At 27.9% G+C, this 24,389-nt stretch overlaps 1 protein-coding gene across 3 annotated transcripts; it reads right to left on the bottom strand.

Moving 5' to 3' along the window:
* Positions 1-1,755: 1,755 nt before the first annotated feature.
* On the bottom strand, positions 1,756-24,382 carry LOC107446746 (putative RNA-binding protein Luc7-like 2). Of its 3 annotated transcripts, XM_071185466.1 has the most exons (10): positions 24,124-24,359; positions 23,033-23,127; positions 16,791-16,857; positions 13,155-13,253; positions 10,244-10,354; positions 7,384-7,527; positions 5,940-6,116; positions 4,464-4,606; positions 2,754-2,930; positions 1,756-1,915 (listed from the first exon to the last, which is right to left on the bottom strand). In XM_071185466.1, exons 4-10 carry the CDS (start codon positions 13,248-13,250, stop codon positions 1,849-1,851), a joined length of 915 nt encoding a protein of 304 aa, XP_071041567.1. In that variant the 5' UTR covers positions 13,251-13,253; positions 16,791-16,857; positions 23,033-23,127; positions 24,124-24,359; the 3' UTR covers positions 1,756-1,848. The 3 variants fall into 3 exon arrangements, with proteins under 3 accessions (XP_071041567.1, XP_042907681.1, XP_071041568.1); XM_043051747.2 differs by lacking the exon at positions 16,791-16,857 and having other exon boundaries at positions 24,124-24,382; XM_071185467.1 differs by lacking the exons at positions 16,791-16,857; positions 23,033-23,127; positions 24,124-24,359 and adding an exon at positions 19,606-19,793.
* Positions 24,383-24,389: the final 7 nt, after the last annotated feature.

Below are 24,389 nucleotides of genomic sequence, written 5' to 3'. Positions count from 1 at the left end.
AGCATCTTTATTGGCGATCGAAACGGGCTATAGGTGGCGTAGAGCAAAACTCTCTAGCTATGGCAACACTTCACATGCTTTCACCATTAGCGTGTGGAGAGTCATAGGAGAAGGAAGCACGTTAGTTTCTGTCCTGATCTTAAAATTGATTAAAAACTATTAAGTTTGGAAACTTTTAGGACTCCTGCTTACCAAACACAAAATTAAAGTTTAAATTAAGCCTTAAAAAAAAAAAAATTGTGTCCAAATCAGCTGAATAACTTAACATTCTGATTAAGAACGATTTATAAATAAACTTCTGAGAAAAAAACTGTAGATAATTATTAGCGATTGTTAATTTTTTTAAATTACACTTAATTTATTTTTATATTAAAACAAAATTACAGTACAAAAATATAAGAGGAGTTTTTTCCTTCAATTTATTTTTAACTCATTATGTAAGCCTCAATTTGTAAATTTTCTTAATTTGCCGATTTATTTATAGCAATTCATCTGTAGAGAACTCGAAAGAAAACAAAAATTTCAGTCATAAACAGAAAATGCAAACAAAGATATTTTCTTTGGTTGCAATATTTTCTTTGTGGTGACCAAAAAGAAGTTTCGTCACCAATATTTTGAAATAAAAAGGATCAATCACCTGAAAACCATATACTTTGAGCTTTCCCAGAATTCAATGGGAAAATCAAAAACTTTAGTTAACTCTTTTCTAATGGTATACCATGTTGTACCAGCCATAAGCAAAAGGTTAAATATCTTTTAAACTTCAAAATGCAACCAACATTTTAACTGAAAAAAAGTTTGTCTTAAAAAAAGTCATTAATTTTTTTTTAAAACAAGTGCCTTTTTCTTCTTGAAATTCTTCTTCAAATATCAAAACAGTGCAAAATTTTTTACCCTTATAAGATAAAAATGCAAAGGAAAAATATATAATTTTAAGAAGAATAAAAATTATTAATAAATAAGTTTTATTAATAATTTTTTCTCTCTCTTTAAAAATATTTTTTTTCTTGTTTTCTTTGTTGTATTTTAATCTTATTTTATGGGTTCAATGTATTTGCAGCTTATGCGCAATAAACAAAACTTATTTTTTCGTAATTTTCCTTGTTAATCTCCCTTTTTTTTTAATTTGTCTTTTTATCGTGTTTTACATAGATATATCTTAGTGGTGGTACATTAATACACATGCCACAGCTTTATGCACTTTCCAAATGCCACTCTTAAAAGAGATGACAATTAAGAGGATGCTACACTGCAGGAGAAACACTTCATGGCAATTTTTGTTCACCTTAGTTGGTTAAGCACAGATAAGAGAGTTCAGTTAAACCATCAAGTTTCAAATTCTGATAATTCTTTTGAAATATCAAAATGCAAACTAATTATGATAGAATTACACAGAACGGGAAATTAATTCTGTAATTATTCGTTTGTATTTTGATATGTTGAAAACAGTTTTTTCAGCATTTAAAACTTCATGGTTTACGCTACATTCACCAAACGCCAATAAAGGTAAAACAGAATTTCCTATAAAAAATTTCTCTCACGGCATAGCATCCCCTTAAGAAACTACATACATAAAAATACCAATACTGTTTTAATACTGTCTTGACAAATACTGTTTTAATAAAAACTAATACTGTTTCCAGAAAGTACAAAAGTTCTTTAGAGTTTTGTGAAGTAATTTTTAAATGTTTCCTATTCATATGGTTACATCATCTCCATGTGAATACATGAGAAGTGGACAATTTGAAAAAGAAAGAAGCAAAACAAATATTTATTTTTCACACAAGATATAGTTTGAGAAGAAATAATTAAAATAATAATAAACACATAAAGAAATGAAGATTAAAATCAGTCTTCATGATTGCTTCCTTCTTTGTCATTAGAAGTAGAATGCCTTCGTTCACGAGAATCACTCCTGAAAACAGGACATTTATATACAATAGTGTAGTATGAAAAAAGATTTCGTTAACAGATAAAATTTGATTGTTTGACTAATTATTAATTGAAAAAAAAATTATAAGTTGAGTTTTGAATAGGTATCAACTATTGAATCCTTAACTCATTAGTAGATTGGATTTTGGGAAATTTAAATTTATATAATTACAATGTTTTTATTAGCTGGTTCAAGAATCTTTAAAATCAGATAAAATATTAAAATATATATAGATAAATTCTGAATAAAATTCAAATTTGAAAATGTGAACTTGACTTCTTAACATCTATGTTAAAATTAATTTAGATATCTAATAAAACAAGATAAAATGATTCATGCTTTTAATTTAAGATTTTTTTTTTGTTTTGACAAATTCTAAAACAATCAATACAATAATTTTACACATAGTTAATTGTTTTTNTTTTTTTTTTTTTGTAAATAAAAAAAAAATGCTTTTTCGTTGCTGTTTTTCTGGAACAATATAAATACAATTCATATAATTTCGTTTTCTTGAAACAATAAAAAAGTCTTAAGAAATAAACCGGTCCTTTACCCAAATGTTAATAAATAAATAACTAGTTACTTATCTTATAGAGCATCTTAAGAGAAAAATGAATACTAAAAAGTAAACATACTAAAAGTAAACTTTTTTTGTCAAGTTTTAGAAAAATCAATACGTTAGTTTTAGACAAAAAAATGAATAATAAAAAAAAAAGATTCACACCAAATTTGTTTACTCCTTGCAATTATACGAGTAAAATATTAACAAACATAACATAATGAATGGGGAAAAAATTTTCTGTTAGTTATTTCAAAATACCTTTTAGTTTTCTCCTTGCTTTTCTCCCTCGATCTATCACGACGATGTCTCCTTTCGGTCTCTCGTGACCTGTGACGTTCCTTCGAACGGGATCGACGATGATGCTTGTGCTTCCGCCTCTCAGTCGAACGAGATCTCGATCTGTGACGGTGGCGATTACGAGAGTTTGAACGAGACCTGCATAGAAAAAAAAAAGGAATTTAGCTTTTACCATATCATTACCACAACACATGAAAATTCATTTAAACCAAAAATGGATTTTCTTTGTTTTGAAATGTAGGCTCGAGAAATCAGAAATATAGATATGTTTTTAAACGATTCAAAGCAATCTTATGAATTGAACAACAAACACATAACTGCAGACTGCATAGTAGTTCAAAATAAAAATCAGGACACCATTTTACAAAAATATTAGGCTAAAATCAGGTTATTTTTTGGTGAAATACATGCATACTAAGCTATTTTTATGAAGGAAAATTAGGTTAAAAAATAGTGTAATATACTGCTTTGAAATCTTCATTTTGCGCGGCATATTTCTTTAAATCTCTACATATTTTTAACATTTTATTACATATTTTCATATCTCTTAATATTTTCAAATAAGAACTTAAATTAAGATAGGAATAATTTAAATAAAAATAATTTTTCTCAAAAAAATGAAATAAACAAAAAAAAAAGAGAAAAAATTCATTTGTAAGCAAAAATTATACGACTATACAGATTCACAAACTATCTTAACACGTTAAAAGAAAATAACACACAGGTGTGATTGTAACACTAAGTGAAAATTTTATGTGGAAGATATCACTTTATATATATCATGCATACCTACCAAAGAAGACTATCACACCTTTATAGTAACTAATTTTTAAAAAAATCATAGCTCTTACTAGAATTGCAATGCTGTATTTTTAAATCCCGTAAATATGAATATCGTGATATAGGATTTTAATACGCATGAATATGAATCGCAATGTTGGATTTTAACATCGAGAATAGGAATCACGAAATTAGATTTTAAAATTACATGAATATGAATCGCTATATATGACTTATTGATTGCTTAAATTTGAATGGCACTGCAAAGCTTTTCGACCCTGTATAAATACAAAAATTGATGTTTGATATTGCAAACCCAGGAATACAAATAGCAATATTGGATTTTAAAAACGTGTGAATACAAATTGTGACATTTGATTTAAACTCGTGCGAATACAAATGGCAATACTTGTTTTTTAAACGGCACGTGTAAGAATAGTGAAATTGATTTTAAAAACTCGTAAATACAAATATCGCTATTGAACTTTCGTCTGAACACCAATCGCAACGTGTAACATTTAAAGTAAGTAAATACGGAAATCAACATTTGATACTTAAGATCATGTAAATAAGAATAACGATAATAGCAAATTCCGGTGCAGTTTCAAATATTCAAAATATTGAAGATCTATGAAACTGCCAAAATTACATGCACTTAAATGTCTCGCTAATGGAATTTAGCGAAAGTTTTAAAATTTATATATTAGATTGCAGAATTTTATTGAAAATTCTGTCAAATTATGTTTCTGATAAACGAAAGCCTGAGAACCAATGGTCTTGAGATAAGCAGAATTTTGCAATATTCCCAGAAAAATCCTGATACGATAAATCTGGAATTTCAGGGTACAATCACCCCTGGGCACACAAAAAATTTCAAGGGAAATTCTGTACCTGTGGCGTCTGGCTGCACGTTCTCGACTGCGACTTCGTTCCCTTTCTGAAAAGCTTCTGTTCCATTCTCTGCTACGTTCATCCTTAGCGTAATCTCTGTCTCTTTCCATTCTGCCTTTTTGACGCTTCTCACTCACTGCAGCCTACCAACAAAACTCATATTAGTTAAAAGCTCCATTTTCCAGAAACTACTTTTTTAACAATCAAATCTTAATTTACTTTCCAAAAATAAATAAATAAACATTTGTTTTAAAATCTTATGTAAAAGAAATTTAACTTCCCCAGTTAAATTTAAGACAGCTAAACATTTATTTAGTGGGAAAGAATCCAGAACAAGAAGATTTTAAAGGCGTGTTGGAAATAAAAATCGCATATTTAGACAAAAACACAATAAAATTAATGGTTACATTAAGTATATGAAACAAGGAGACAAAAAAAAACATATTTTCCCCACTAAAAGCAATATTTCAACATGATTTAAGTAAGACACTCTTATGAAGACAGCATGTTGGCTTCTTGATGTGACTGTAGTAAGAAACAGTAATTTCTTAAACAGAGGAAAACATAGAAGAAAAATTGTTCATTATCTAATAACAGGTTTGTGTGATGCAAGAAAATAGAGAAGAAAACAGATAAAGTTCAAAATTATGAACAATAAAAAAGAGCTCTTAAAATAAGTAGTATAATATTCTTTATAGAATAAGCATATTTGCATATAGTAAGTATTTACAATCACACCCTTACATAGTTTTCGAAACACTTCCCAAGAGGGGGTGCATGTAAATTCAACTATTTTCCGTTAGCTTTGTTTTATTTATTTATTTATAAGAGCATTCGTTTTATCTTGTACTAAAAAAGTAAACAATAAAATAGGTGGTTGAATAAAGTTGTGCACAATTTTAAGAAAAGTACTTACTTTTGCACCAAATTTCAAAAGTAAATTTGAAAATAAATTTCTTAACAAAATATGGAAAATAATCTAGTTATATTGCAAATAATTTACTTTGGTAGCTTGTAACACATATACACTCATTAAAAAAAAGGAATCAAATAAATCCATGAATGAATAGCTACAATGGCTCATACCGTATTAGTTTATAGTAGCATTAAAAAAAAATTCAGAAAATTAAACAGATATTTATCTCATTTTCATTCCAACAATTTTCGATTTTACTAAATTATTTTTCTTGTCTTGCTTCCTAAATTAAGAAACTTGGCATAAAATATCTCAACACCTTCCTCTCCCACAAAAGAATATTTTAAAGGAAACTTACAAAACAAAATTTAAGGAGTATATTTTTTCTCATAATATTAAAAAATCTAAATTTGAAAGTTCAAATGAGTGACAAATAAGAAGAAAAAAAATTCTCTTGCTCACCCACGTTACTTTGTCATATTATATATATACACACACATACATACACATTTTGTCTCATTTCTTAAAAATACAAATATTTAAAATGATAAAAGGGTTACCTTTAATTCTTCCAACTTCTCTCTGATTGTAATAAAACCGAGATGAAGTTTCCCACCGAAATGATCGGCTAAACGCCTATCGTTATCATGAATACCCAGATACGCAGAACACACTTCACAAACACGAAGCTTCTGTTGCTGGTAACTTGAAGCAGGCATCGAATTTCGATACTCTTGCTGAAATAAAAATGTTTTCAAGTAAATGCTTTTTTCATAGTATACACACTTTTAGATTTTATTTTCTGCAAAATGAAAGCATTTTACAGTAATGCCACTTTGCAATATATCATAATCTAAGTCTATTTAAATTATTCATTTTTAAAACAAAAGTGGTATACCACCACTAATTTCACAGCATACACATATTCTCAGTCTTTCTATATTAAATAAATAGAGGGGGGAAATATTACCAAATAAACACCAGCACACAACTAAAATTTTATTATGTTAAAATGTGTGCATTAGAAATGCAAACATAACGTACTAAATTGTATTAAGCTCATGCAAGGTTGCAACAGACGTAAATAGCTAGTCAGTTAGTGGGCATAAACAAAATCCTGTATGCATTTAGACCTTAAAATTGGCATTTGTATTCATACAAACATAAAGAAAAATCAGGACAGCATTTTTCAAAAAAGAAAAAAAAAATTTTTTTTAATAGTTTACACATACAGCAGGGCTTCATGAAAAAATACCTGACATTTACAGGGGAAAAAAGTATGTAGAAGGGCATATATTTTAATTGATTGTGGTTAATTTCTGCTTTCCAAAAATGACAAATTTCAGTTTTAATTTCCAGAATTAAGGAATTGATATACTTCTTTATCTTATTTCACAAAATTTTAAAACTTGTATTAAGTATAAATAAATAAAAATTATAAGCCATATTATTTCGAGAAACAAAAACACCTTAATTCTGAAGATATTTACATCAATATTAATTAATAAAAAAATAAAACTAAAAATATATTTAAAAATTTTAAATTACTATTTTTTGATTATCTGTGTGAACAAATTAAAATGTTATGCTTTGAATTATATGGAGACTAGATAAAGTGTTGACTCTTTATTCAAGAATTATTATTAATCCTTAGAAATGAACTTAACATGCTTCATTTGAAAAATGAATAACAAAGTTTGATCCTTAAATCGCATTAATAAGAGTCATACTGTTTGTTTTTTCAAACTTATAAATATGAATTGCAAAATGTCAATTTTCATCTCAAGAACACGAAACCTGGTTTTTGAATTTTAAATTGAGTGAATAGGAATCACACTGTGTTATTTACAAATCAGATGACTGCAAATCATGATGCATAGTTTTTAAGTTGAAAGTTAAATATTATTTTGTTAAATATCTCCTTCATCTTCTTTTAAATATTTTATAGCATAAGAAAACAATAGCAGCAATTTGCTTTTTAAAATAATCATATCTAATAAATACCTCAGCCATTGATTTTTGCTTTCGAAATTCTTCCACCTCCTCAAGAGTTTTCATAGACTCTTCCACATTACCTTCTGCTCCTTGTTTTTCAGCTTGAGCCAACTTTTTCCCAATTTGTTCAGCAAGCTCGTGAACTTTATTAAGCTAAAAGATGAGATATTTATTAAATATATATTTTGAATAGTAATAAACAGAGTATGAAATCATAAATAGTCTACCAGTCCAAGGCTACATCAACCAACTAAATAGTTGCTATATAAGAACTACTTAGATAAAAATAAAACAATGATGCACAAGATCAATAGCAGTTTAACTGCCAATATCTTAACCAATATAGAGTGTTCGCCTTCCAATGAAGTGAATTGGGTTCGATTCCCAGCGATGGCTGGTCGATACCAATTCTACATCTGGCTTGCATCGACCACGGTGTTGGCGTAAAATATCTTCAGTGGTATCATGGGTAAGAGTCCCCTTGCCATCAGGCTAACCGTGGGAGGTTTTCCTCTCCATGTAACGCAAATGCGGGTCAGTTCCATCAAAAAGTCCTTCACGTTATATACCTCTTTTTAAAAAATTTCCAAATGATTTAAACTTTTAACATAACATTAAATACCATAGATCTACAGCAAATTTTGAATCACTAGCTTAAGGATCACTTTTTAATATGCTCATTTAGAGACAGTTTCATAAAAAACTGACAAGGTTTTTGGCAGCAACTTTATTTGCCAATAATTAATTACTACGAATTTTAGCTGATTTCTAAAAGCGTAATTTTTTAAAAAAAAGGTAATATTCTGAAAAAGTTTAAAAATGAGACTTTTACATATTAATTGCTTTCTTTTAATTTTAAAAAAGGCTTTTAATACCAATTTAGTGGGAAAATGTAAAAAGGTTAGAATTTTCTTTTTTAGGTTAAACTGCATTTGTTTTAAAGTGAAAACAGAGAACTTTTTTAATGACAAAAAAAAACTTAAAAATAGACTGATATAAAAATGAAAATCTTTCTCAGAACACAAAATCTCTGTTGTAAGTGATTTCTTGACTACTGTAACTAGTGCCAAGCCTTTTACAGCCACCAAATTTGGACAAAATTTATTTGAAAATTACTTATTTTTTTAAAAATTTATTTTCATAAAATTATTATTATATACAGTCGAACCCCGCTATAGTGAACCGTCAGTAATGTGTCCACTATAACCGATGGTTCACTATATCCAAATTTTTCGAAGAATATTTTTTGCATAAGACAGTTGAATGATTGAAAATTGGCTTTGCAATTTTGTATAAGTTATTTAAAAAATTATTACCTAATTAACAGATAATAAAGCAAAAATTGAGGGAAAAAGTAATTACATCGCTAAATATTAGTTTTATTTTCACTTTTTATGAAAAAAATTTGTGATTTTTGATTGAACACAATTTGATTTTAAATTGAGTTCATCAATTTTCTTATCTACAATGTGCAAAGAATGCAAGATTTTCACATTATGAACAAGATTTCGAACCATCTTAACAAAGCATCTTCTACGTTTTCTCTTTCAGCTCCACGCAGTTTTTTCGATGAAACCATGTTTTTGTCGTATGCCGCAAGAATTGCACTTCGATTTTTCCAAATGTTTGAAACTGTAGATTTTGACAAGGAAAATTCCTTACACAGTGTCGATTGATTGGTTCCATCATCAATACGCTTTACAATTTTAACTTTGTCATCTCTCGAAAACGCTTTTCTCTTTAGAGAATTTGCCATTTTCACTGCTTTTGAATTAAAAATCTTATCTCAAATAGATAATGTAAGAATATGAAGAGAGCAGCTGTAGAACGAGTTAAATTGTTCCCCTTCTTGATTGTCAAGGGGTGATTTGTAAAGAATATGGTTTGAACAGATAAGAAAATTCCAAAAATTCAGCAGACGGCCAAGTTAACTACTTATAGAGCAAGCTTGGGGAAAAGAGATAAAGTGAGGCTTGTCAGGGAGGGGGGAGAATAAGATAAATGATCTGTTTGAGATTTATTACAATATAGTTAAAAGTGATAAGCATAAAGGAGAGTAATATGACACATTTTATAGGAATGCATTCATTTTCAGTCCCAACACCTACAAGTTTAAAGATGGAGGACTGAAAAAGATATTTAAAGAAATGAAATTTGAGTCCACTATAACCGAGTTTCCAAGTTCTAAGCTGTTCACTATAAGCGTTAAAAATAACATTATTTAAATAGGAATACGGACGGGACCGCTAAAAAAGTTCACTACATCCGAGTGTTCACTATATCCCAGGTTCACTATAGCGGGGTTCGACTGTATATACCAATAAATACTTCTTTAACCCACTGACAGCTCTGCGCATAAATAGTTGTATTTTAACCTGCAGTCTTCTCACCATGGCAATAACTGGTTTTTCAATGTTATTAGATAGGGAAATAGTGTATTGGGAAGAAATATTCTCCCAATTTTACCCATTTGCTAAATTGTCAGAGGGTTAAATTAAGCGGTTTTTTTTGAAGATATATTACTTATTACTGATGACTTGCTTTATATTTGGCTTTTTGTGAGGAAGAAAAATATTGACTGTGGGAAGGAAAAGGGGAAGTATGCTAATTTTTTCATTTATAATAAGTAGAAATATACCACAAATGACATGTGTATATTATGCATATTTGTTTAAGAATATCATGGATCTCTTAAAAAACATGCTATGTTTTACAAAAGTGTCTTTTTTTTCTTAAGGGATATATTACCTTTTTTGTTCCCACCACCCAACCCTTTTTCAGTTCTAGAATGAACCATGCAGAAAGATGAGTTACTTTTCTAAGATTTCCAACACTGCTATTAAAAATAAACACAATAACTTATTCTTACTTTTGCAGCTACTTCAGCACTCAATTCTTCCTGAGTATCCGCAAGACGTCTTTTTGCCTGTTCTGTACGACGATCACACTCGTTGATAAAATTCTGTAGATGTTCCATCGCCTATAAAAAGGAGAAAATATTGTTTAAGTTATAAACTATTTTCAATATAAACATCTTAAATAAAATAAGAAATACTGGTTTGTTATAAATATAAACTTAATAGAATCAATATCCGTAATTTGTCATTAACAAAATAAAATGCATTGGAAAAATTCAACAACAGAAAATTATTCCTGACATATTTTTTCTGATGTCCACCAGTATATATTGACATTTGTCATATTTATTACATATAATCTGCAAACATAGTATTAACCAAGTAAAGTTTTTTTCTTTATTCTTAATTCTATTATTGTTTTTTTCAATTATTGGTTTTTCAATTCACTAAGTTATAAATTTAATTTTTATGCCCCTATTATTTGCAATGCCAAAAAATAAAAAATAAATTGAAAAGTTTAGGACTATATATAGTAATACTAGGAGGCTCCGCCACCTGATCGCTAACGCTCGCCAACCTCCGAGAATTGCTACGCAATCCTATGTGGTTCACGCCGTGAACCATGGCTCGCTGCGCTCGCTCGCCAATGAACACAATGTTCTAGCACAAAGACATAATATATTATCATCAAAGACATAGTATTTTATCATCAAAGACATAGTATTGTACTTATGTAGAAGAATTCTACCAATGTTCTTATTGGCTTTTAAAAAAGTATATTAGCTATTTAGATTGTACATGGTGAAAAAATCAAAACATTAGCTAAATAAGAAACATATTAGCAAAATAAATTATCAAATATTGCTTCACTAATATTCTGCATTTTAAAGCGTGAAAATTCAATGCATAAATAAACGCGAAATATAAAAAAATTCAATGCATTCAATACAAACACTTAAACGTTTTTTAGACGTTTAGGTAGCTCCCAGTAGAAAAATATCAATTCAACAGCGGCCTTTTAAAGCATTCTCACTTCAATTAATTAATTAATTCCTAATTGAGTTTAAATTAAATATTGTCATGTTTTTAGTGCATGAATCTGAATTGAACAACCTGATAATGCTCACTCTGGTTATTGTTATCTGGTTGCTCACTACGTGCTCTTGCGCGCCGAATCCAATCAATTAAAAATGAAAACTGTTGCCAGCGCGAGAAAAGAAATATCATCGGTTTTATTGATACATACATATGTACGTATTAGCGTTTTATATAATAAGATAAGACATATTTTTACATGAATTTTTTTTCTTAGTATACAAGGAGAGTGCTCTACATGAAATTTTTCCTACAATGCAGCACAATACACTGGCACAACTTAATTACCTATGATACATTTTTCATGAAATAAAACAGTCTCCTGAATGATGGGGTTGTTCAAGCATTACCTAAGTAACATAAGCACCTAAAGAGAGAAGAGGGGCTGTCATTAGCTTGATTTTGCTGACAAGGGGAAGAGGAGATATAAATAATACTGAGGTAAGATCCAACAATACCCTTATATTCAAATCTTACTTAAAAAGCAAAAAAATATACCAAAATTTAGATGAACTTCAAATTCGAACCCAAATAGTTGAAACCCTAAAGCATAGCAGCGGGCACTGCAGATTATTACTGTGTAACTACAAATTATTTTTCATCAAATTTAAAAATAAAAAGAATTAAAAAATACTGTTTAAGAAATGAATAAAAATCACTGAGTCTCCATTTTTAAATATCTCTAAACTTGTTTAGAATAAAATTAAAAAATGAATTGAGAGAACATAGCAAAGAACAAAACATAATTTTTTTTAAATGATTACAGGCTTAACAGTATAGAAATTTTTTCCAATTTATTTTAGTATCATTGTTTAAAATTCAACCTGAATATAAACAACATAGTTTCTATGTATAATGATATATTTTTTTGTTTATTTTGTCACACATACTACAGACTAAGCTGAATTTTGAGAATAAAAAAATTTGCCTGATCGCATTAAGGTTGGAGGAAAGTTTGGATTTAAGAAGTTGGTGTTGAATGTCCGTTCTGGAAATTCTGCTGCAGAGAATTAAAATATTAAAATAAGACATTTCTTTGAGTAGTTCCAAAATTTTGTAAAATGAAGTTAAACATAAATTTTGTTTCATGTAAAGTAACATATTTTATTTCAATGTAATCCTAAAATTCTTAGAACTAGAACATTACAGTGAAAATATGAAAACCAAAGGGGCCTGCCTTTCTTATGTACGCACTGAAAAGGGTAGTTTTTTTTTTTTTTTTGTAATTTTTATCACCAATTATTGAACAGCAAACCCAATTTTGAGTTGAACCAATTGTAACCTGTTATTCTGATTAAGGTATTTCATTTTATAACTCTTGTCAAACAACCGAACCAATTTTTTGAATTTACAGCTGGCTACTAAAGTTCAACTCTGTACGGGTAATTTAGAACCCAATCCAGAACTCAAGGAAGCTCCTGGATCAAGTATTGGGAAAAATTTGCATTCATGGAGGATTTTTTTGATGGAACTAACACAAATTTGTGTAGCAGAGAGAGGAAAAAACCATGAAAACCTCTAACATTTAGCCTGACGTCAAGGAGACTCAGACCCATTTCCCTATACCAATGTAGAAAATCTACGTTGGCACTGTGATTGTTGTGAGGCTTGGGCAGAAGTCGTATCGACCAGCTATTGCTGGGATTCGAACCCAGGGCACCTCATCGGGAGGTGAGGACTCTATCCCCTGAGCCACCAAAGCTCATGGGAGAGGGTTTGTAATTTTCATATTTTTGCTGACAAGTGAAAAGAGGCCAAAAATATTAGAGCCGATCTCATCTGAAAATAAAGATCATAACAGAGTTTATAACTGATAAAGCTACTTACATCCACATCATAGAAATAATCTTTCTTCAAGGAAGCATTTTCAAAATCAGCTCTTAAGGCTAAATCATGCAACTTGGGACATTCACCCAAATCCATCCGCTATAAAAGATAAATTAACATTTTACATTAAAAACTATTTTAAAAATCATGATTTGGCATAATAAAATGCTGCACATTAAGCTCTACAACTGTAGTGTTTGGACCCTTTATGGAAGGAAACAGATGGCTGGAATATTCTTCATCCATAAAATAATGGATTAGCTTTAAAATATAAAAACTGTAAAAACTTACCTTCCAGAAAAACTGTAATAAAGTAAACAGTATCTATAACTATGAGATACATGCATATATTTTTTTCTTTAAAAAAATCACATATGGTTTGCGTTTTAAACTAACTTATGACAGCAAGAAAACATGTCACGAACATTCTTTAGCAAATTCTTTGAAAGCATGTAACCGCAATAGTGTGTGAGAGGAATAAAAAATAGTTTATTTCTTCTAAAATTAAAAAATGCACATGAATGGTAGATATTTATGCCATGCAAATGAGAAGCAAGTTGATTTTTTAAGAAAATCATATTTCACATTAGATTTCCTAATGTGTTCTTAGATAAGAAGTTTGAAAAAGAATTAATACGAAAAATTTAATGTGCCTAGATTCTGGGAAAAGAACTACAAACAGACTTCAAATTAGCATGAAGGCAAAATAAATTATTCAAAAATTTACTATTCAAAAAAGAAATTCGAAAAAAATTTTCTTAGAAAAAATAATGTGCTATGAGAAGAGAGAAAACAGTAAAATTAGATAAATCTAAAATAAGAAGCAGTCAAGCTCAAATATAATGAAGGACCAATTGGCTCTTTAAATCAGGGTGCTTGTTATACCCAAGACAGCAAATATTATCAGAAATAAAGGCTGTAATTTAAAAAAATGAATAATAAAGGTAAGAAAATGATTTACGTTTATTGTTTTTAAGTTATACTTCAAGAGAAAATGAGTTACTTCGATTTTTTTTATTCATTTAAACATCAAAAAGAAATGTCAACTTCAATTTCGTTTTATTTAAACTTAAGAGGAAATGTGTTAAGTTAGTTTCAATCAACTTTGAGTCTTTCTTAACCATTTATTGGATCTACAACACTCCAGGGACACAGAAAATTCTTAGAGCCTAATACTTCTCTAGGACACGATTAATTTGGTTTGAAATTTTTCCCAAAATTATTCCTTTCTTCTTTTTTTATTTATTTTTAAAGATACTAAAAGAATAGCACGCCGCTTTGTTTACTTTCGCTATCAGTTCTCGTTGAACAGACTATAGGACACGATTAATTTGGTTTGAAAATTTTCCCAAAATTATTCCTTTCTTCTTTTTTTATTTATTTTTAAAGATACTAAAAGTTTTTCAAAATATTTTTAGAAAGAAAAGTTTAAATACTGTTGAAAATTTTTTATAATAATATTTTTTTAAAAATTTGACTTTAAACAGCTCTGGAATTAACTAGCATGTAATAAAGAATAGAAATCACAAGATATTGAAATAATTTAAATTTAGAAATAATTTATTAAACTCAATTTAAAGTTTTACACATTAATTTAAGATATACAAACTAATAAATAAACAAATCAACACATTAAGCTTTTTTTAAAGAAAAAATTTTATGAAGTGACACATTTTTAATTTTTTTTTAACTAAGCTCTAAATTTTCCCCAGGTCTACACAAATTTTCTCTGAACCTTGTATGTGCGAACAGGTGTATTCTCCCCCCCCCCTTCAACACTCCTGGTGCTACAAATATTTTCCCGAACACCTTGATAGGCCGTTGATAGACAAAGCAGTATTGCATTAAGCAAAAATTAACTTTTTTTTTAAAGTCTTGCTCGCTGAATCCATGGAATTTTAAATTCTTACAATTGAAAAAAATTTAAAGTGTAATAGAAATTAAGTATTCATCTAAGAATTTTTCTCAAAAACATTTTCAGTCCTTCCTCAAACTATAAGACATCAATTTTGGGCAATTTTTAACAATTTGAATTCTAATTATTAGATTAATTACAAAATAGTGAATATTTATTATTTTTAACCATTACAATATTTTATCATCGAGCTACAATATTGAGATAAAAATGGAATCTTCTGAAAATAACAATTTAAATTTAATGTATAACAAGCTGCTTGGGTACAACATTTAACAAGGAAAAAATATAGGATATAAACTCCTAAGTTTAGATGATGAGGCTTTATTCATAATTTAATCTAAAATTGAGTTGTTTCACCAAAAATAGAAAGAATTATTTCCCCTCCAATTAATATTAGTGAAATCTAAATCAAGACCTTTTCTTATAAACAAAAAGTTAAAATACGAATAATAAAGAATTTTAGACCACACTCAATCACCCAAGGAATTTATCTAATTATTTATTTGAGGAAACACTATTTCAAACTTTTTCCGGATCTAGATGAACAGCCTATTCAAATGGAGAAACAAGCAATAAATGTTCACCTTATCATTTTCAACCTAACTAAGAAGATGTCAAAACTCCTAATTTGAGTATCAGAACAAATAAAACATTATAATGTCATTAAATATCAATTGCAATTAAGATGAAATATTAATCAAACTCTTGTGAAATTCAAAACATTTCAATAGGCTTTATCATAAATTATTATATCTTAGACAAGGGATTGCATACTTAATAATCCATATGGAAAAGTTTATAGAAACAAAAAAGTTATAAAATAAATGCACAGGCTTTTATTTCAAAAGAAATATTTTTAAAAAGAAAATATATGGAAAAAGAAAATACTGGACTTGTTTTTAAATTCATTCTAATAAAAATGTTTTTGCTTTCCTTGACAAATTTAAATATTAATAAGAAAATAAATAACAGAAAAGCCAAAATTAAATAAAAATTGAAATATATTCATAAAGTTTGATGCAATACAAGTGAATAATACAGTCTTCTTTTGAGTTATTGTTAGTAGACATTATTATTTAGGGGGAAAAAAAAAATTTTTATAATTCTTCAGTCCATAATGACTCCGACGGACATTTATTTCCCTTTCCATGCTACATTTGTGTTTCAGAATAATTCTGAATATGCAACATTATTTTTTTGTTAAACAGTTCATCACAGAAAAGTTCAAACATGAAGGCATGTAGGGAGCCCCCCTTGAAGAAGTATTGCATTCGTGTTTCTTTCCTTCGATTTCGATTTATTTTCTTTTTCAATTCAAGCACAATTCTCTATTTTTATTTTTTCCTCCATAAATTTGAAAACAAATTTTTGACGAACGTTACTTTAATGCTTTTCTAGGTTTGACATTGATTTCGTTTCAATGCTACGTCTTCAAGCAGATTTTCCTTTCCATCGATAAATTTGAGGACAAATATTGAATGTACGTTGTTTTAATGCTCTATTAGGTTTCAATTTGATTTCGTATTTAAAATACCTTTTCAAACGGATTTTTTAAACAGATCATAATTTAATATGCTCACACATTCCTTTCATTTACAATAATACAACATTCACAATTTGAACAGAACATTTTCACCTATACATATTTTAATTGGATGTTTTTCTGTAGAGCTTAATGGCAACAAAGCAACAAGCATAACAAAAGCACATGTTTTTACCAAGAGCAGAAACAAGTTTGGTGACCCACAACAGGCTCATAAACATATCTTCTACTTGTGATGAGGCCTTCAAGGAAAAACGATAAGCAGTGAATAACAATGCAACACAATACCCAATAGCGTTTTTTCATCAATATTATTTTATGTTTACTTCTCAACTCAGCAGCAACCATACTACACTTTGAGAATTAAATGTAACTGGTTGCCTAAATTAATCAGCTAAATTTAAGTGCACTACAGATGAGGAGAAAAAGATTTGTAAATGTAGCATAACCTCAAGTTGATAGAATTATTTTATATATGTTTTAATACAGCAGTGATTCCCAAAGTTACGTTCAGGTAGGTGCCAAATTTAGTCATACGTGGTATAATAAGAATCATAACATTTATTAAGAATTCAGTATCATAAACGAATTACACATTAAAGCTAAAAAAAATTCCAAACTGAATGCAATTAAATTCTAGTGATCCAGATCATTATTTACTCCTAGAGCTTGAGATTATCAGTGGTATCTGTTAGTACAAGACTAATCGTTCTGAACTCAATCTATTAATGAAAAGAAATTATGAATAAATTAAGATTCTTCATAGTTTTTTTCTTCATCATTTTAAGCAATACAATTTAATAGCAGTATTTCAAATTTAAGTAGTTTATACTTTGTTACAAAAAGTTTTTTTTTAAATTAATTAATGCACCTAAGTATAATAATTAGATAGAATTTGATGACTATTTTTAAACCTTAAGTGGATTTTGTTTTCAAAAGAAAATAAATAAATCTATATATATAAATAAAATAATAATTAATAAATAATGCAAAACTTACATTTATTCTTACATTTATTATGAAGTGAATTTGACCATCATTCAATCGAACTTATTTTAAAAAATTAAATAATAGAATAATGATGTTCCAAACGAATGCTTTTTTTTTAACTAATAATTTAAAAATTGTTTTACTAAAGTGTGCAATAATTTTGATGTGTTTTTTCATTTTTTTTTAATACATGTAAGTAAAATAGTTTGTTAAAATTTTAACATTAATTTCAGACCAATAAATCTTAAATCATTTTTAAATTTTAAAAAAAATTAAAACAAAGGTTGTGTTTGATTTTACTTTAAAACATCCCTCTTACGTCAATTCACTTTTACTATTCTATTTAAAAACTTAAGCAACGCTATTAATGCTATAGAAGCATTTTTTTATAATTATAATTTTCTTTTGTTTTAGTTTACTTCTTTTATTCATTTTTAATTGATTTAAAATTTCTGTAGTTCAAAAGAAATAATTTTTGAACATATGTTATATCACGATACATCACTATATGGCGATGTCTAACAGACGCTATATCATTATATAAAATGTCTTACAGAGCCCAGTCCTAGTGGCAGGGAGTACTTTAATAAGTACAAAATCTTGTAGCTTATTCTATTCAGAAATCTATAACGCTCACAATATTTGGTTATAATTCTTTTCAAGGAAATAAATATTGACTAGAAAAAATTTGGAGAACCACTGCTTCTGAAGAATCATAAATGTCTTTTAAAAACTATTAGATTCTTAAGTTGCTTTGTTGTTCAAATAAATAAGTAGCATCTAAATCTAAAATCAGTAGAAGAAATTAGAACATTTTAAAAAAATTCTGAGAATATTTTTTCCCTTGAATGAAAGAAAAATTGAGGATGGATAAAGGTTGAAGTCAGATTTGACTCATAAAAGAAAAATGATTCTGAAAAAGGCCATAAATAAAAAATATTATTTCATACTAATGACAAGATAAATATCTAAAATACTTAATAAAAAATTCTGCTGGATTTTTGTAAATATTTAGAGGCAGTAAAATATCACTTAAAGAATGAAAAATAATACAGCTTTAAACTAAAATAGATTGAATGAAAAATAAAGTTCTCATTTAAATAAAAAATTAATCTGTTAATGCATTTTCAAAAAAAACAAATTTTATTATTAATGATTATAGTAATAAAAGTTATAAGCTCATTGTAATTTAAGTTTAAAGCTTATTAAAAAAATACAGTTACTGAATGAAACCTACAACTAACTTAATTTTAAAAAAATAAATCACTAATTTCTAATATTCAAAAAGCAATTTAAAAAAACACAAAAAGTTAGTCCTTAAAATAAGCAATTTTTAGCTATTTAATTAGATTTACTGTCTAATTACAGAGTCTAGGTAGTAATAGGATTAACTTTTTTTTTTTGCTTAATCAACTCATTTATTTTATTAACTAATCTTGGATTATATATCTCAAATTTTGAAGAACATTAAATCATTAAAAAAATATTAACAAATATTTTTTGGCGCTATAAAAAAATATACGTAGTTTATGGTAAACAAAGTTAATTTAAAACTTTATGATAGACTATATATTTCAGGAAATACAACAGCCAAAGCACTTTAAGAAAAAAAAGAAAGAAACAAGGGGGAAAATAATACTAAAGAAAGAATTCAGTTTATATAACCTTTTTACCATTTTTCAATCAATTGCAATAGTAGTTGGGATAAGTAGTTCATATGTATAAACGATAAATAAATAAAAAAAATCTATTAACTTCAATGATGATTTAAAAAAAAAAAATTTAATGCTTGACAATGAATGAAAAATAACTAATAAATGTCACTTTAAAATAGGTAGGCGTTCCTTATTAAAAATAATAAATTGCTTTAAAAGCAAAAATTACGTTTTTTTAAAGTGAGTATTACCAATTAGATATTTTAATAACGGCAAAATATTACAATTCATAATGATTTAGGAATTCTTCGTTTCAAAATGTTTCAAAGTTGTTTGGTTACTCACCACAATCCATTGTAATTTTAACCCTTTAACAGCAAAACACTTGGTTGGTATAATTGCCCAGCAATTACCAATGGCATGATCATCCACATAAGGAAAATGGAATAATAATTTTGAATAGAAAACTTTTTTTTTCAGGCTGGATTTCAAACTAATAAGTTGAACACAATTAATGGTGAGCAAGAAAGATAGCAAAAAAAGAAATGTATTATTCGTGTTACATTTCTTTGTAAGTTTTTCACAAAATATTAAATTTTGAGACTATTAGAATAAAAACCAAGCTTTAAATTAACTGTGGTCAGGGACCACTATATTTTTTCTCCGACCAGCATAAAATAATTATGAGTGGTCTTCGGGCCAGCAAACAATGTTAAGAGATGGCATAATTTTTGATTTCATGCTACTGTCACAAAATAGCATATTCAGGGGTCTGTTTAGAAGAAATTTGGGTCCGTTAACGGACCATTCAAGAAATCTTTCCATAAAAATGGCCCCTTCACAAAATATTTTAACTTAAAAATGGTCCCTTCACAAAATAATTTATCTTTTAATCAGACCCTTCACAAATTTCTTTATTGTTTTGTTAATCGAATAAACCCTTCCCAGGAAGGAGGGGAAAGAAAGACAGATGTAAACGAGCTAAGTTTTGTTTTCGGCAGACGCTTCTTTCTTTATTCGTCCGAAATGAATATCCTGCATTCAGCAGTATAGGCTAAATACCAAATATTTGTACGTTGCATCGCTAATTTAGTAGTAGCAATTGCTGTTTATTTTTTAAAATTTTTTTTACAGTGTTGAGCATGATCTTGTATGTCTTTACAATTTAAAAACTCCTTGAAAAAGTTTTTTGCGATAACAGGACCCTATTTGCACAAATTCACAAAAGCAGGACCCTGGTTGAAAGAATGAAACTTAAGGTTCATTTTATATTCACAAATTACGAGTAATTTTTTCACAGTTTTACAAAAACGGACCTTTCACAAAATGTCTGGACAGACCCCTGGCATATCGTGATTGTGAGCCATAAACATTGTTTGCAAGAGAGGGGATGTATGTACCACTTAACTCTTACGTCTCTAAAAGTCCCCACATTATTTCAGACAAAAAAAAATTCTCAATCACCCATTTAAACGCACTAAAAATAAGAACAGATTGATCTTTTTACAGACATTTAGCAGATTTAATTTTGATATTAGCAGAATTAAAAAAACTAGTATTACTTTCTACTTTAATTTTGTCCCTCTCAAAAATATGGACATCTGTGACGTTCATGTTTGGATCATTCAGTGTATTGTAACTTTTTATTTTTAATTCTTTTTTAATTGCTTTTAAAAAAATACAACAGTTTTAAAACCAAATATTTGCATAGCTAAAGTTAAATGGATTTGAAACTGAATTCCTATAAAAGAATATTGATAAATTAGTAAGTATGTTATTCAACAAACAAGGTCTTATCTCAGAAGGAGAAGAAGAAAAAAAGTTTTAAAATAATAACCATTACTCGCGTTTCAATCTAAGTTATCTATCTTACTCACCCATCAAAATTTTGCCTATTGAAGTAAACTTTAGAATTAGGTAACACTACCCAAAAGAAAGATCATTAATGAAGAGGAAGATGTTATTCCATTTTAATCTAATACTCACGTGAAAGACCAAACTTCTATTAAGAATGTATTTATCTCTAAAAAATTAAAAAAGGACTTGATTTTAGAAGTGTTTCTTAACAAAGAGTGTAAATTAATACATAATCAACAAAGTACTTCCAAGTCTCCATAAATCCGAATGTGTAATAAAAATGAATTTGTAAATGCCAAAAATACTTTCTCACTGACAAAATTGAATACTTTTACTTATTTAACAGGAGTGATAGCGATACAAAGTGAAAAACCCTGAAAATTTTAAGGGGAAAAAATTTAGATCAATTTACATACCTTACTTGTTTTGTATTTAACATAATTTTTTTAATAAAATTTATAACTAAATTACCCACCAATGATGACTATCACACCTTCATAGTAACTAAATTGAGAAAAATCTCAGTTCTTACAAGAATTGCGACGTAGGATTTTTAAAATTGTGTGATACTAATTGCGATGTATGGTTTTAAACTATGTTAATACAAATCACAGTGTGTAACTTAAATTAGGCAAATGAGAAAATAGATGCTTGATATTCAAACCATGTGAATGAGAATTGTGATAAAAGCAGATTTCAGCACAGTGTCAAATATTCAAAATGGAGAAAATCCGCCAAATTAAAAGAATCAATCAGCAGATTTCTGCCCATTGGCAGAAAAATCACGTGTATGTAAGCATCTCATTAGCAGTAATTAGGGAAAATTTTAATTTTGGATTAAGGAATTCTGGTAAAATTTCCTCGGATTATAAGTTTTTGATTACCAAAAGTCTGAGAACCTATGTTCTTGAGAAAATCAAAATTCCACAATATTCCCAAAAAAATCATATGCTCTGCTCTTAATTTTTAAAACCGGAAGGATAAACAAAAATCCCTCAGGATACCCTTAAATACCCTCTGATTTTAAAAAATTTAATCAATAAAAAAAATTAAAAAAACGTAAATAATAAATATTTTAAAGGGGAATTTCTTAGAAAACATAAGCAAAATTTATAAAAACTCTGAACTAATGCATCAGAGTTGGCAAACTTTTAAAAAAATTAATTAATAAATAATTAATTGAAAATTGAATTTAATTAATTGATTTAAATAAACTGATATTATTATTTAATGATCAAAATAGACAAAAATTATTCTGTTACTATTCTTTTAATGTTGGAATCTATATGGCTTTTGATTTTAGGAAAATGTTTTTAAAAAAAAGAGTTCTTTCTTATATACCAAGATGAGCATATGCTCGAAAATATACAATAGATTATAATTTCTTAGAAGCTTTACAGTCCTTTTTGTTTCATACAGATTATGCATAATCTTCTTTAATATTTAAAGCTCCTTTGTTTGAAAAAGTGATATTTTTTAAATATTGAAAAAAGAGTCATAGTTTAAAAAAATAACAGTAATGAGAAAAGAAATAAAAGAATTAAATTTTTCATAGCTCAATTTATTTCAATTGCTCAAATTTATCTAAGAACTGTAACTTTATAAACTAAATCACATATTATAAATCAAAAAAAAATTTATATAATACCTGTAACACAACTTCAATCTTGCTAAAAATGAGACAGTAAAATAATAAAAAAAATATAAAAAATAAAATATACATTCATACAAAAACCCCAACTTTAAAATCACTAGTTACACTTGACACATGAGAAAGTATTTAATTGGCACACAAATTTGATCTCAATATCTAGAATTAGAATGAAATTCTTGGAAGAACTATTTACATGACATGAGATATATATAACTTAATCAATGATTAACCTGCCCATACCCAACAGGTTGAAATACTTACAGTGGCCGCTAGGATGTCGTGTGGGCAACATGCAAGCAAAAAACTCTTACACACTCTTGGATCTGTGAAATGCACTTTAAACTTATTATTCTCACCTGAAATTAAATACAATAATCAAACATGATTCTTTTTTTTTTAGTTTTTTTTGGGGAGATTTCAGTTTCGTGATCTGTGGCAGAATAATCGCCAAGTTTTGAAAATTTCCAGGCATTGGAAAGCGAGAAATTAAAAAAAAAACTTTACAGAAAGGGACCAACTCAAAGCCATCCCCATAAATCTATTTAGCACCTTGGCGATTGTAATTGGCGCAACAGATCACGCTTCAAAAATACCCCCGTTTTTTTCTTATTGGTGGTTAAAAATAACATTATGATTACTATCAAAATACATAGTGATAACAGTAAACAAATCAGTTACTTAAAAGAAAAAAATTACATAGTTTTCAATTTCTATTTACAGAGCAAGAATTACCAATTGTAATTACCAGAATTGAATTGCTTTATTATGAGCAAGAATTACCAATGATTAGGGTTCTAAAAAACCTGGGTTTTTTCAGTAAAAACACAGGGTTCTATCAGATTTTTAAGTTTTTCAGAATTGAGTTTCAGCATAATATTTACCAAAAATACCTTAAATGTTAATTTTACGGTACACAAAAAATAGTGAACAGTTGTGAAATATAGGATAGTAATTTTTTTTTATTCTTCTGAGAAAAACATTTCACAAATGCTAAAATTAATAATTAACTGAAATGATAACGAACTGAGCTTCAAAACTCAATTTTACTAAAAATAAATTATTAACCCAACTTAAATAATCACCTTAATTCGAATTCTGTGAGTATTTACACAAATTAACAACCAGATAGAAAACATGATATCGAAATTAATCCTATCGCGCTCATTTAGAATTCGTAAATAGTCATGAATAACAAGCTTAACAAAATGGGGAATAATTCTAAAATATTGGAGTGATGAAAAAGTGCAAATTTCAGCATAAAATTACAATGAATATGATTACTACATTTTGTTTTCATAAAATTTTATTCATAAATCGGTGTGAGAACATTTTCCTTTAAAAATAAACTATACCATCACGGCCGGTTCCCATCAATTGATCCAGCATAGCTCGCATTTGCTCGTGTGCAGACATTATGTTAGAGCTACGTACGTATAAATCCAATGATTTTACAATTTTTTTGTGCAATAATAGTGCACAAATTAAAAAAATACACAAATTCTAATGACAAATTTAAGTCATAACAAATATAAACTTGACATAGCTATTAGCTAATCAGCTGCTTTTCTTCCTTTCATTTCAATTAAGCAAGATAGTTGAGTTGAGAGTTTCGCTTTAA

This window comes from Parasteatoda tepidariorum, chromosome 9 (assembly GCF_043381705.1).
Source record: "Parasteatoda tepidariorum isolate YZ-2023 chromosome 9, CAS_Ptep_4.0, whole genome shotgun sequence".
NCBI classification, from domain to species: Eukaryota; Metazoa; Arthropoda; class Arachnida; order Araneae; family Theridiidae; genus Parasteatoda; species Parasteatoda tepidariorum.
This window is presented reverse-complemented; position numbering and strand designations above follow the sequence as displayed.

Bases quoted from the DNA above. Each gene is read 5' to 3' on its own strand.
- LOC107446746 (XM_043051747.2), bottom strand. From the start codon at position 24,184: ATGTCTGCACACGAGCAAATGCGAGCTATGCTGGATCAATTGATGGGA. The intron at 13,254-23,032 runs GTAAGTATTTCA...TATCTTTTATAG, and splicing joins ACGACATCCTAGCGGCCACT to CGGATGGATTTGGGTGAATG. The intron at 7,528-10,243 runs GTAAGAATAAGT...CTCATCTTTTAG, and splicing joins GTGCTGAAGTAGCTGCAAAA to CTTAATAAAGTTCACGAGCT.